The sequence below is a fragment of the Sceloporus occidentalis genome, unplaced genomic scaffold (genome assembly GCF_023333645.1).
Source record: "Sceloporus occidentalis isolate IW3139 unplaced genomic scaffold, rSceOcc1.0.p SCAF_1, whole genome shotgun sequence".
In the NCBI taxonomy this organism is placed as follows: domain Eukaryota; kingdom Metazoa; phylum Chordata; class Lepidosauria; order Squamata; family Phrynosomatidae; genus Sceloporus; species Sceloporus occidentalis.
The window spans coordinates 12,903,016-12,916,612 of record NW_028316981.1 but is presented as its reverse complement, the minus strand read 5'-3'; the positions used below and the strand labels follow the sequence as shown (position 1 = coordinate 12,916,612).

The following is a 13,597-nucleotide window of genomic DNA, read 5'->3' as shown; positions in this document are numbered from 1 at the left end:
AAAACACAGGTCCACATTTATAATCTGGACCTGTATCTCAGAAAATTGGCACACCTTGTCCCCTTAAAAAGGACCACTACATCTGAAATGTTCATCCAATTCTGGCAGATAAAGAAAAGGAAAGAAAAGTATTATAGCCTTTTGTTGATTCCTCTGTTATATTTAACCGAGAATTAGGGGAAATGAGCCAAAGCTAGCTTCTGCTTTGGAGCTGAAATGAAAAGAGATGAAGTGAAAAGTTTCTGAAGTCTTAAATCAAAATAATGATTTACTCGAAGCATTTAAGACTTTTCCAGGCAGGGATGGATTAAGACATACTGAGGCTTCTAGACATTGAAATCCCATAGCATTACAAAGAAAATGTGTATTATTCTAACAGATTTGTTTTGTATTTAGAGGCTCCCCCAGAATTTGAGCTCCTAAGCTTGTGCATAAATCTGGCCCTAGTTCCAACCAACAAATTCTTCTCGGCACACTCCTTAAAACATATCTATCCTTCTTCCCAGTACTATGATACAACATATACAGTTCATGTGAAGTTGAAGGCTTTCACAGCTGGCATCCATAGTTTTTTGTGGGTTTTCGGGCTATGAAGCCATGTTCTAGAGGAGTTTATTCCTGACGTTCCGCCAGCAGCTATAGCTGGCATCTTCAGAGAATGCTGGCATGGAAGAGAGTGAGGTATATATACTGTTAGTTCAGAGTAAGCAATTTACAAGTTAATCTGTGCATTGCTCTGTTGTTGAATGGCAAGGCCTCAGGGTGTCCATTTATTTAATAATTCTTGGATGTCCTAGTCATCCGTAAACAGAACCAACGTTTGGGTCACACAGTATACAGAAAACCCACACATACAGACAGATACCTGCATAAGAACTCCAACCATCACCCAAGACAAAAAAGAAGCACAATCAAAACACTGGTAGACCGGGCAAAATGCATCTGCAAAGCTCATTTCTTGGAAGACGAATTAAAGCACCTAGACCAGGCTCTACAGTCGAATGGTTATTCCAGCTCAGACATCAGAAGGGCTGCCAGGCCCAGAAAAACCCAGAGGAGGGAAGACAAACAACCACCCAAAGGTAAGGTATTTTTACCATACATCAAAGCAGTTACAGACAGAATAGGGAAACTGGTGAGGAAACACAACCTTCAAATGGTTTACAAACCGACGAAGAAAATCCAGCAAATGCTTTGCTCAGCCAAGGACCAGAAAGACCCTCTAACAGCCACAGGAGTTTACCGCATACCATGCAGCTGCGGACAAGTCTACATAGGGACCACCAAACGCAGTGTGCAAACAAGAATCAAGAAACACGAGAGTCACTGCAGACTGGGCCAGCCAGAAAAATCAGCAGTAGCAGAACATGTCACAAACCATCCTGGGCATAAAATACTGTTTGAAAACATTGACATTCTAGACCATGCCAACCACTACCATGTCAGGATGCACAGGAAACCCATTGAAATCCACAAACACTTGGACAATTTCAACAGGAAAGAGGAAATCCTTAAAGTAAACAAGGTTTGGCTACCAGTCCTGAAAAATAGCAAGATCAAGACTCAACAAAGGCAAATGAGAAATTTCCCAGCAGACAATGAGCACCATCAAGCAGACACTCATCCTCTTTTGCAGACCCTCCCACCCTGAGGCCTGCCATTAGCAACAGACCAAGACACACGCAAATCACTCCTGCCTTCCCAGGTCACACTGTATATATATATATATATATATATATATATATATATATATACATACACACACACACATACCCAAGTCCTTTCCAGGCAAGAATTCTCTGAAGATGCCAGCCACAGACGCTGGCGAAACATTAGGAAGAAACTCTTCTAGAACATATTATTATTATTATTATTATTATTATTATTATTATTATTAACCTTTATTTATAAAGCACTGTAAATTTACACATGATGGCCACACAGCCCAAAAAACCCACAAAAACCTATTTAATAATCCATTGTCTGCTGAGAAACCCCTCTCACCCTGGGTGTTTTTCATTTGTATTTGCTGGGTCTTGATTTTGGTGTTTTTCAGGACTGGTAGCTACACTTTGTTTACAAGAAAGAAGAAACTCTTAAACAAAGTTTGGCTACCAGTCCTGAAAAACACCAATATCAAGACCCAGCCCATGCTAATGCAAACCCTTCAGGGTGAGTGGGGTTTCCCAGAAGACAATGGATAATTAATTAAATAGACCCCCTGAGGCCTTGCACTCAACAACAGAACAATACACAGATTAACATGTAAATCACTTCCTCTCAACCAATAGAGTGTGTGTGTGTGTGTGTGTGTGTGTGTGTGTGTACACACACACACCACTTTGTTCCATACCAGCATTCTCTGAAGAAGCCAGCCACAACTATTGGTGAAACATTAGGATTAAACTCTTCTAGAACTCATAGCCTGAAAAACCCACAAAAACTATATACAGCTTATTTTATAACTTAATATGGAAATATAGTCAGCCCTTCATATCCATGGATTCTTCATCCACAGGTTCAACCATCCACTGCTCTAAAATATTTTTTAAAAAATCCCCCAAAGCAAAACTTGATTTTACCATTTTATATAAGGGATGCCACTTTATGCCATTGTATATAACGAGACTTGAGCAACCACAGATTTTGGTATCTATGGGTTCCTGGAACCAAGCCCCAGCAGATACCAAGGGAAATATATATTACTTCTCAGTAAGTACTTCTCAGGCTATCTGACATGGAGGACCAGCAATTCCCCCCCCCAATGTACCAGAGACTGGCACCATAATTGTGTCCATTGGTTCTAATTATTTCTAGCCTTCCCAGAAACATGTCAGGGACTGGCAACCAATGGCTTGGTGACCAGTACCAGTCCGCATTGATTAGCCTTGAGCTGGATGAAGTAGCCATTTTGTTCAATCATGGAAAAGCTCGACCACCCTCCTGATTTAACCAATCCATTCTAGGATCACATTTTCCCAATAGCAGTATATTAAACCAAGGGGAATGTGATATAACCATAACTGGGGCAACATTTAGCAGTGAGAAGTCGAAGGCTTTCATGGCTGGCATCCATGGTTTTTTGTGGATTTTTCAGGCTATGTGGCCGTGTTCTAGAAAATGTTCTTCCTGTTGTTTTGTCAGCATCTGCGGCTGGCATCTTCAGAGAATGCTTTGCCTGGAAAAAGTTGGGTGTATATATACTGTGTGAGCTCAGAAAGTGTATATACACCCAACTTTTTCCAGGCAAAGCATTCTCTGAAGATGCCAGCCACAGATGCTGGCAAAACATCAGGAAGAAAATTTTCTAGAACATGGCCACATAGCCCGAAAAATCCACAAAAAAAATTTAGCAGTGAAGTCGGTTTGACTCTGTATGAAATAAGCAGCAACTTCGCATTCATTGCTTTAAATTTGATTTGTTAGAGAAGCTCTCCAGTGATCCACTGGAAATTAGCATGGTGAAATTTAGCAAGGAATGTATAAACATACACCTACGCCTAAATCCAATTGTTAGTCCTGACTAGAATAGACTCATTGAATCGATAGAATTTGCATGAATGTTGACTTATTAAGATACCATGGATTCAATGGGTCTGGCACACACATCTCAACTGTACCAGTTAGGGGGAGATAGTCCTAATTAATGCTATCATCTCCCTTTTTCCTCTGCTTTTAAAATGTCCCAGTGTTAATCTCTTCCTCCAATTTCCCACTTGCTTACTCCAGTTGCTGCACACAGAGTTCAAAATGCAAAAGTAATTTGCACTCAATTAACTCAGCAGGGGCGAATGGAGAAGAGGAGTAGATTTTTGGCCTTCCCAGTGGACAAAGTAAACTGGTGCATTTCTTCCTAGCTTGTGTATCTTTCCTCATTAATAACTTTTGCCATTTTGACCACACTCTGATGTTGTTTGGTCACATGTGAAATGTTGGAGAATATGCAGCATATTGGTCATAACATTAATGCTTCCAAGCTCTGAAAGAGAAAGCTAGATCTACTAAAAAGGGAATGCAATTTCTGAAAAGCCCCCAGCCATGGGGATTCTGGCTGCTGACCTGTAGTGGCATCGGTAGAGATTGGGCCTGAGCGCTTGCGCCCATCAACTCCATAGAGGTTGAACTCGTATCTGTGGGAAGGAGCTAGGTTGGGGATGACAACCTCATGGGCGTCCCCTTTCACAGGCAACGCTTGCGGTTTGCCTTCAGCATCCTTGTACTGCACTAGGAAAGACTCAAAGCTGCCAGTGGGAATTGTCCAGGAGAGACGGACGGAATCACTGGAGACATCAGAAACTGAGAGCTCTCCTAGGCTGGGCTGAACAGAGACCTGCTTCTCACTCTCCTGTGAAGCTGTATTTGGGGATAGAATAGAGAATGAAAAGTAACCAGTGCAGCCAGTTCTAAATGAGTCAGTCTGTGTAGTTCCTAAAACAGGGAAGTGTGACTATTGGAGGTTATTATTTTAAAAAAAAATGTAAATTCATTAAATAGTTTTGTATGAGCTGCCTTGGGTCTCTTTTTGGGAGAAAGGTGGCATAGAAATGAAATGAAATGAATAAAGGCCCCACTTTATCCCCTAGCGGACACTGGAGGGCTACATGTCCCTTATATATAAAATGTTAAAAATGCCCCCAAAATACCCTCTAGGGACTTGACTACATTACTTTTAAACCCCAAAGTCCACCCAGGCTCTCTGCGGGCTGTTTACATTACCCAGGTCCCAAACCCCAAATCGTGTTTGGACTGTCCACACAATGCCCACACCTGATTCAGGGTTTCTACCCCTTGTCCTGTGTTTAAAAGACTTACTTTTTGCTCCAGTTTTTTTAGAAAATCCAGAGCAAAATGCAGAGGCAACGACCACTTCCCTTCCCACGTGGTCCCTGCAACCATCCCTGAAAGCCACTTTGCGGGCACAAGTTGTTCTCAGGTCAAAATAAGGTGCTGAGTGCTGATATTGCTGGGCATCTCACAGTGACTTGTGCTTGCAGCGGTGGCACTGGCTAGCTTGCAAGGACCACATGGGAAGGCAACTACTGTACCTGTGTCATGAAAACCCATGGCAGGTGACAGAGGGGACCCAGGAGGAATTTGGGGCCAGAATACTCTGGGGGCAGCCCAGAATATTCTGGCAAATGTAAACAAACCCCTTAGGTTGTTGCGGGGGCATATTCACCATACTTCTGCTCCTGCCCATGATCATTTCAGATCCAAAAGAGGCCTTTATTACAAGAAATGACACGAGGTCCTGGGGCACATTAAAATTGCCCTGGGGGGCTAGGTGTGGCTCATGGACCACACTTTAGTCACCTCTGTCCTAAATGATGCTGGAGGGGAATGGAATTAATACAATGGGAATAGTGTGAATAGAAAGGGAAGCACAAAAATACTCTTTGGTTTTATTCATATTGTATTATGCCATTGATTATCCAAAAGTATGAGGCTTCAGAAATGTTAGAAATAGAGCTTGGAATTTCAGCTATAGCTCCCAGAATCTTCTGGCCTGCAGTTGCCATGCTGGCTGAGAGATTTGGGGATCTTTGGTCCAAAAAAGTAGCATGCCCAAACTTTTCCAAGCTTAGAATTTTTCATTAATGAGAAAACAGATTCAGTACTTTCAATTTTCATTGACATCTTTGGTTACTGGGTTGTATGACTATGTGAAAATAGGAATAAAATCTACTGGGAAATATGTACAGCAATTTTAGATGCATCCGCACTGCAGGAATAATCCAGCTTGACACTTCTTTGACTGCCATGGTTCTGTGCTATGGAATCCTGGGAATTTAGTTCATTGTGGCACCAGAGCTCTCTGACAGAAAAGGCTGTCTCACAAAAGTACAGTTCCCAGAATTCCATAGCATTAAGCCAGTTAAAGCCATGTCAAAATGGATTATTTCTGTAGTGCAGATGTAGCTCTTGTCTGACTGGTCTCATGAATTTGGCCTCTACCATCCAGATTAATAAATCCAGTCTGAAAGAATATTTTCCTTTTAACAATATGTTGCAATTTGATCACTGTGAAAATGTGACATATCCTTAACAGGAGCAAAACTGGCTACATCTCAAGCAGCAAGTGAGAAATTAACAGTATATATATAATGTATTTTGACCAGCTGGAAGCAGTCTCCAGCATCCCACTGGCAAAAAGCAGGCTGTAATCCAGGATGAGAAATGTTTAACCATAATCCAAATGTTTGTGTGAATCGGTCTCGAGTTGCTAGTTAAAAAGAAAGCTAAATATTAAGAGTTATGAACCAGAACAAGGGCAGAAGATAGGTGGGAAACATGTCATGCCATGGAAAAGACTGTTGAAAAATAAATAAAATAAATATAATTAAAGTGCTAGGCAAGCATTTCCAGTGCCCCATAGTAGTCCTTTAAGGAAATAAAGAAGTTAGAAGGGAGAGAGAAATTTCTGAAAAGCCTCTAGTCCTGTAGTCTGTTGCTTCTGCTGCTGTAGATGCTGACCTGTAATGGCTTCAGTGGAGATGGGGCTGGACCGCTTGCGCCCAGAGACTCCATAGAGGTTGAACTTGTATCTGTGGGAAGGAGTGAGGTTAGGAATGGTGATCTCACGGGAGTCCCTCTCCACAGGCAGGGCCTGAGTCTTGCCCTCTGCATCCTTGTACTGGATCAGGAAGGAATCAAAACTCCCAGTACGGACAGTCCAGGAGAGGAGGAGGGAATCACTGGTGACACCTGAGACTGAGAGCTCTCCTAAGTTGGGCTCAACAGGTCTCCCAGCTTCAAGCTCGGATGAGCCTGCAGTGGAAGCTAATGATAGAAAGAGAAAAGGAAATTAGCGTGCAACCTGCAGATCCTAAATAATACTGGAGTTGTAGTGGGATAAAGCAGAGATAGTTTTATTTAAAAGAAAAACACTAGGCATAAGTGAGAGCTAGTGTAGTGTAACTGTGAAAGCCAGGGTTCCTGTCTCCTCTGGGCCATAGAAACCCATTGGGTGACCTTGGGCAAGTCACATTCTTTCAGCCTCAGAGAAAGGCCATGGCAACCTCCATACAAACAAATCCTACCAAGAAAACCCCACAACAAGTTTACCTTAGGGTTGCTCTAAGATGGACATAACCTGTAGGCACACAGCAATTACAAAGCATACCTCCAATCACCGTTTTACAACCCTATTGAAGCAGATTAGCTTCAGAGCTTGGAAATGTTCCCTTTTTTGGACCACAAAATCCCAGTGCACCCCAAATCCCAATGGCCACACTGGCTGGGGGTAAATTCTGGGAGTTGTGATCCAAAGAAGTGACACTTCCAAGCTCTGGTTCAATTTATGTTACAACACCATAACAGAAACCAGGATTGGCATTTGGCTGATGAATTACAATGGCAGAAGTCCAACTGAAAACCACTGCAACCCACTTTTTGGTTGTTCTGGAAGTTGGAATTATGTTCTGACCATTTGTTGTTGCGTGTGTTCAAGTAGTTTCTGACTTATGACAACCCTAAGGTAAATCTACCATGTTTTTTTGGGAGGTTGAGAATCTGTGACTCTCCCAAGATCACCCAGTGGGATTCATGGCTAAGCAGGGATTCAAACCCTGTTTGCCAGAGTCACAGTCCAACACTTAAAGCAGTACACCATGCTGGCTGTCGTTCTAACCATGCAATGACAAAAAAATTCTAAATCCACCTTATAACTAGCCTGGTACACCATCAGCACAGTCATTTTGTTGTTGTACCATTGGGAGACATAGCTACAAATGTGACACATGTACCTCTCCTGGCACATGCTCCTGGTCCAGGTGTTGACGTTAACTGGATTGTTTTGTGGTTATGAGGAAAACTAGAAAATTAAAAGTGGAAATGAGAGAAGCAAAATAGAGGTAAGAAAAAAGAGACAGCAGGTAGCCAGTTTGTAGAAATTTAATGCCACGGCAGGTACTGTAAAAACAAGAAATGCAAATGCAGTGGGTGACCACTAAGAGCCAGTGATGTGGTCTGAGTGTGGATTCTGAGAGATCAGGGTTTGAATCCCCACTCAGCCATGGAAATCCTTTGGGCAAGTCACTGTTTCTCAGCTTCAGAGGAAGGCAATGGGGCAAAATGACGACATTGCCCCCAACAGCATGAAATTTTTATTCAGTCCTGAACTTTCTAACATTGAAAGTGAAGTACTGAAAATCATTCACACCTCAAACTTTTGCTGTGTTCCCATTTCCTTGGTCAATCCTCATGTCCCATTCTGTTTCAAAATGCTCAACTGAAATTTTAAATTATTGTGATGCTAGAAATTTGGAGACTGAAGGAAAAAATTAATTGGCGGCAGAATTCTCATTTGGAGGGCAACAGCCTCATTTTGCCTTCCCTCATTTTGCCTTCTCTCCATCACCTACAGCCCTTGCTATGGCAAACCTCCTTTGAAGAAATCTTGCCAAGAAACCCCTATGATAGGGACAGCATAGGTCAAAGCTGACTTGAAGGCTATTGTGTGTTGTTGTGTGCCCTCAAGTCATTTCTGACTTATGGCAACCCTAAGGCAAACCTGTCACAGGATTTTCTTGGCAAGATTTCTTCAGAAGCAGTTTGTCCTTGGCTTCTGCTTAGGCTGAGAGGGTATGACTTGCCCAAGGTCACCCAGGGGGTTTCCATGCCCAAATGGGGATTCGAACCCTGATCTCTCAGAGTCCTACTCCAACACTCAAACCACAACACAGTGCTGGCATCTAATAACAAAAAGACAACAATGGATGATCATGACGCCAGTGCTGCCCCTAAAAAAAGCAAAATTATTATGTTGGGAGCACAACTTCTGAAAAGCCTCCAGCTAAGTGGACTTTTCCTGCTGACCTGTAATGGCTTCAGTGGAGATGGGGCCAGATCTCTTGCGCCCAGAGACTCCATAGAGGTTGAATTTATATCTACGGGAAGGATTGAGGTTAGAGATGGTGATCTCACGGGAGTCTCCCTCCGCAGGCACCGCCTGAGTCTTGCCCTCTGCATCCTTGTACTGGATCAGGAAAGAGTCAAAATTCCCAGTACGGACAGTCCAGGAGAGGAGGAGGGAATCACTGGTGACAACAGAGACTGAGAGCTCTCCTAGGCTGGGCTGAATTGGTTTTGTCTCTCCTGGTCTTTCCTTTTTAGTTTCCTTAGAAGCTGTTGTATAAGGGCCAGGAAAAAGAAAGAACAAAGAACAATTGAAGTCAGGAACACTGGACATATCTAGGCTTGTCAATTTCTTGGAATTTATTAAAGGACTTGATCTTGGAGGAAATGTTGAAAGCAATGACAAATGGCAAATGAAAGTAGGGATGTAAATTGCTGTCACCATTCTTCTCATCCTGAAGAAGGGTAGGAAAATATTTACTGTTCTTCCCACATGTGAAGTGTGACATAATTACGATGTTTTGTCTCTCACACAGAGCATACCTCACCCATTCTAACTGTGGGCAGGAATTTCAAATGTGATGTTCTGGATGGTTTTATTGTTTTATTGCTTCAGTACTAAGTTGAACTAACTGTTCAGCAGGGGAGCAATTGAGTCTGTCTTTCACATAGGTCTAGCTTTGTTGTTGCTGTGTACCTTCAAATCATTTCTGAGTTATGGCGATCCTAAGGCAAAACTATCGTAGGGCTTTCTTGGCAAGATTTGTTCAGAGGGGGCTTATCATTGCTTTTCCCTGAAAGTATGAAAGTGTGACTTGCCCAAGGTCACCCAATGGGTTTTTATTGACTAGCTTGCTTGCTGCTTTTGGAGGCCATTTAGATCAGCCTTCAAGTAGCACAGCTTCCATGATCCAGATGTTGTTGGCATACAGTTTCCAGCATTTCTCAGCATTGGCTGCACTATCTGTGGGATGTTGGGACTTGTACTCCAACAACAGCTGGAGGGCCATATGTTACAATAAAGTAACACAGTGCCTAAAGTTGCTTAAACTGAATCCCATTTGTCTTAAAGCTGTGCTCCTGCTGTTTAACTGTTTAACTTAGTACTGAAGCAATAAACAATAAAACCATCTAGAACAGCGAATTTCAAATGGACATTTCTGCCCTGTTAGTTCATTTGCAAATGAACCATCTGAAGATTCTCACACCTGTCCTGAGAAGGTGCTAAATTTTTTGTCTCATAAACAGAGATTTAAAGGAGCTTAGAAATCAAAAAAACATATGTTTAGCAATCTGGAATGAATGATCATCACATTCCTACAAGAAAGACAGATGCAAATAGCATAGACTCTCCCTGCTCCAAGCAACTTGGTGATGCAGAGACTTCTTTAAAGATCACCAACTGCAGCACTCAACAGCAACTTCTCTGACCCTGGCCCTGGCTGCAAGGGCCAAATAAAATGCAGTTCTCCTGGCTTCTTAGCAGAACTGCTGCTCCTCTAGTTCCTTAACTGAATTGCAGTTCTCCTGGTTGCTTATTAGAACTGTACTCCCCTGACTCCTACATAGAATTGTACTTCCCAGAATTCTTTAGCAAACTACAGTTCCTTGGTTCCTTAGTAGAAATGCACATCCCCAGCTACTTATAGGTTCATCCAGGGTAATTGAAAAGAGCAGAAAATCCCATATTTTGGTCCTCTTCTTTCCTATTTTATTTGGAAACCCAAACACATTTTGTTTATCCCAGAATATTTTCAGTCAGCTCCTGATAGGATCAGAGAGGTGTGTGTGTGTTTTTAATACCAGCTCCCCAGGTCAGTTTATTTTAACCCTATTAATATTGAAAAGAATAGGGACAAAATCAGGGATTTTTCAATCAGTTGGGATGTGCCTTCTGTAGAAGTGCAGGCTCACTAGTTCCCTAGTAAAACTGCAGTCCCCTGGCTTATGTGGCTGCATTTACATTGCAATTTGACATCAGTTTAACTGCCATGTCTCAGTGTTGTGGAATTCTGGGATTTGTAAATTTGTGAGATATTTAGCCTTTTCTGCCAGAGAGTTCTGGTGCCATAACACACTACAAATCCCAGGATCCCATAAGATGGAGCCATGACAGTTAATGCAGTACCAAACTGCATTAATTCTGTAGTGTGGCAGCAGCCTTAGAGGAACTTCAATTTCCTTGGCTCCTTAGAATTGCAGTCTGTCTTATTCTTCAATAAAACTGCAGTTCTCTGGGTAGAATTCTCCTTATGAGTTTAACACATGAGGAACAATCGCAAGTATAAATGGTGATTAACTCATGATAATCCCGCAATTGTGCTAATGGTTTTCACACAACGTCGCAAAGTGATATTATCCCAAGGATAACTCATTATTGTGCAGTTGTGCTAATGGTTTTCACATGATGTCAAGGTGAAACGTGATTAAAGTGCCATTAACCCATGAATAACCAGGCAAGAAACAGCAGCAAATCATTCACGGGATTTTCCTGTGAATGATGTTTTGCTGTTTATTGCCTGGTTATTCCCTGGTTATTCACAGGATAATGGCTCTTGTGCTAATCTCATTTTAATCACATTTTAATGACGTGACCTAAGAAATAATCACAACACTGACCCATCCTTCTGGTAATGCCAGTCAAATACATGGCATTGCAAGGTGTTAAGAAATAAAGGGTGAGAACTCCATCTTCTCAGAAACGGTTTTGACTCATGAAGTTTCTAACCTGTAACAGCATCAGCAGAAACAGGTCCCAGACGTTGAGAGCCGGAGATGCCATAGAGGTTGAACCTGTATCTTTGGGAGGGAACCAAATTGGAAATGGTGACCTCACGGGAATCCCAGTTTACAGGCAGGGATTGGTCATTGCCCTCTGAGTCTTGGTACTGGAGCAAGAAGGAGTCAAAAGTGCCTGTGGGGATGCTCCATGTGAGACGGACTGAGTCACTGGTGGTATCTGAGACAGAGAGGTCACCGAGGACAGCCTCCGGCATGGTCTCTTCTTCCCTCGGTGCTGTGATAGGGATATAAAATAAAATGAAATTGAAGCTATCAGCAGTGTTCGAGAGTCCTTGGGATCTCTTTTTCTTGCCTTTAGTCTAGCCTGCATTAGGCTAGATTACAATCCCATGCTTGCATTTGGGGGAAGTGGGAGTATGTCCCACTGGACACAATGAGAAGTTTGCTCTAGCCCAGTGGTACCCAAACTTCTGTCCTCCAGATGTTGTGGACTTCTGCTCCCAGAATTCATGACTATTTACCAATCTGGCTAAGGCTTCTGGGAGCTGAAGTCAACAATATTTGGAGGAGGACAAAAGTTTGGGGACCACTGTTCTAGCCTGCATTGAGCAGGGGATTAGACCTGATGGTCCATAGGGCCCCTTCCTACTCTGTGATTCTACGAAACTGAAACTGGCAGATTTGTCCATCACCAGAGCTTGGAAAAGATACATTTTAAAACTATGGCTGCCATAGTTCCACATAGCTTAGTAACAGCCTTGAAGGTAAATAAGGGTAAGAAATCTGTTAATTTCTCATTTTAAGGAGAAATTTCCCAGTCTGTGCCTCCTAGAAATGAAGGTGGATCTAAAAACAATTTGTGGTCAGCAATTTTATTCATTTCTGGGCTGGTAACACAATTTGCCAAAACAAAGCAAAGACATAAAATGAGCACAGCTGAAAAAAATGTTAGCAGTAAAATGACTACATGGCCGGGGGGGGGGGGGGGGGGGGTTCCACTAAAATGCACCACTTTTAGAGAAATGTACAAGGAAATATGAATGAATTTCAATGGGTGAGATGAAGACTTGCAACCCAGTGTGAATGCATGGTGAAACAAGCTTCAATCTGGAAAAATGAGAAAGACAAAAGCATACCATTCAACATTTCACATATATAAACTGGGACACATGTGGCCAAGCAATATCAGAATCTGGTCAAGTTATCAATGAAGAAGGAAAAACAAGCTAGGAGAGGTTGCAGCAGTTTGTTTTTCCCTGAGCCCACTGAGAAGGGCAATATTTTTTATTATATATGTCTGATGTTCTACCCTTTTGGTGAAAATGGCATTATAAATAAATGTTGTTGTTAAGATTCTGTACCCTCTTCTCCCCTCTGCCAAGCTGTGCCAACTACTTTTCACTCTGAACCCAGTTTGCAGCAGCTGAAATAAGCCACTGTGAAGGAAAAAAAGTGGGAGGAGGAGAGAGAAACTCGGGCATTTTAAAAGCAGCTGAAAAAGTGAAATGACAGAGGATTAATTAGATAGAACTGTCCCTATTAAAAAGGAACAGCACAAGGGTGTGTAAAATCAAGCCCGACAGATCTGCATATCCCTACTATAAGGATTCCTAAGTGATTGTATGTATGTTGGAATTCTGCACTGAGTTCATTCTTGGCAGGATCTTCGGAAGAAAACAGATGTCGATGCAGAAAATTTCATACTGTACATCGATGCTCTGTTAGAAGAAATGCAGTCGGGTGCCAGGGCATACTTTGGGAGAACTAGTCCCCAGGCATGTGTTATCTGAAAGACAGCATACCTGCTTCTTTGTAACTGAGCTCCATGTTGCTTTGGTATTTTGTGAAAGGGTGAGGTTGTGGCAGGAGAGATAGGGCACATCACACTCTTTTTATCTTAGGTACTCAAAGGGATCTTGCAGCAACTTTGAGACTAAGGAGTTATGGCACACACTTTTCTCTCCATTCTGGGTACGGGCAGGGGATGTGCATGGCTGAG

At 42.3% G+C, this 13,597-nt stretch overlaps 1 protein-coding gene across 1 annotated transcript in view; it reads right to left on the bottom strand.

The window, feature by feature from the left end:
• The window catches only part of TNXB (tenascin XB), a 97,359-nt gene that overhangs the window by 65,171 nt on the left and 18,591 nt on the right, over window positions 1-13,597 (bottom strand). Inside the window, exons 10-13 of the mRNA XM_089502621.1 lie at window positions 11,585-11,872; window positions 8,818-9,126; window positions 6,475-6,780; window positions 4,060-4,353 (exon numbers count right to left, since the gene is read on the bottom strand). Coding sequence (XP_089358747.1) covers window positions 4,060-4,353; window positions 6,475-6,780; window positions 8,818-9,126; window positions 11,585-11,872 — 1,197 coding nt within the window. The remainder of the gene's footprint in view (window positions 1-4,059; window positions 4,354-6,474; window positions 6,781-8,817; window positions 9,127-11,584; window positions 11,873-13,597) is intronic.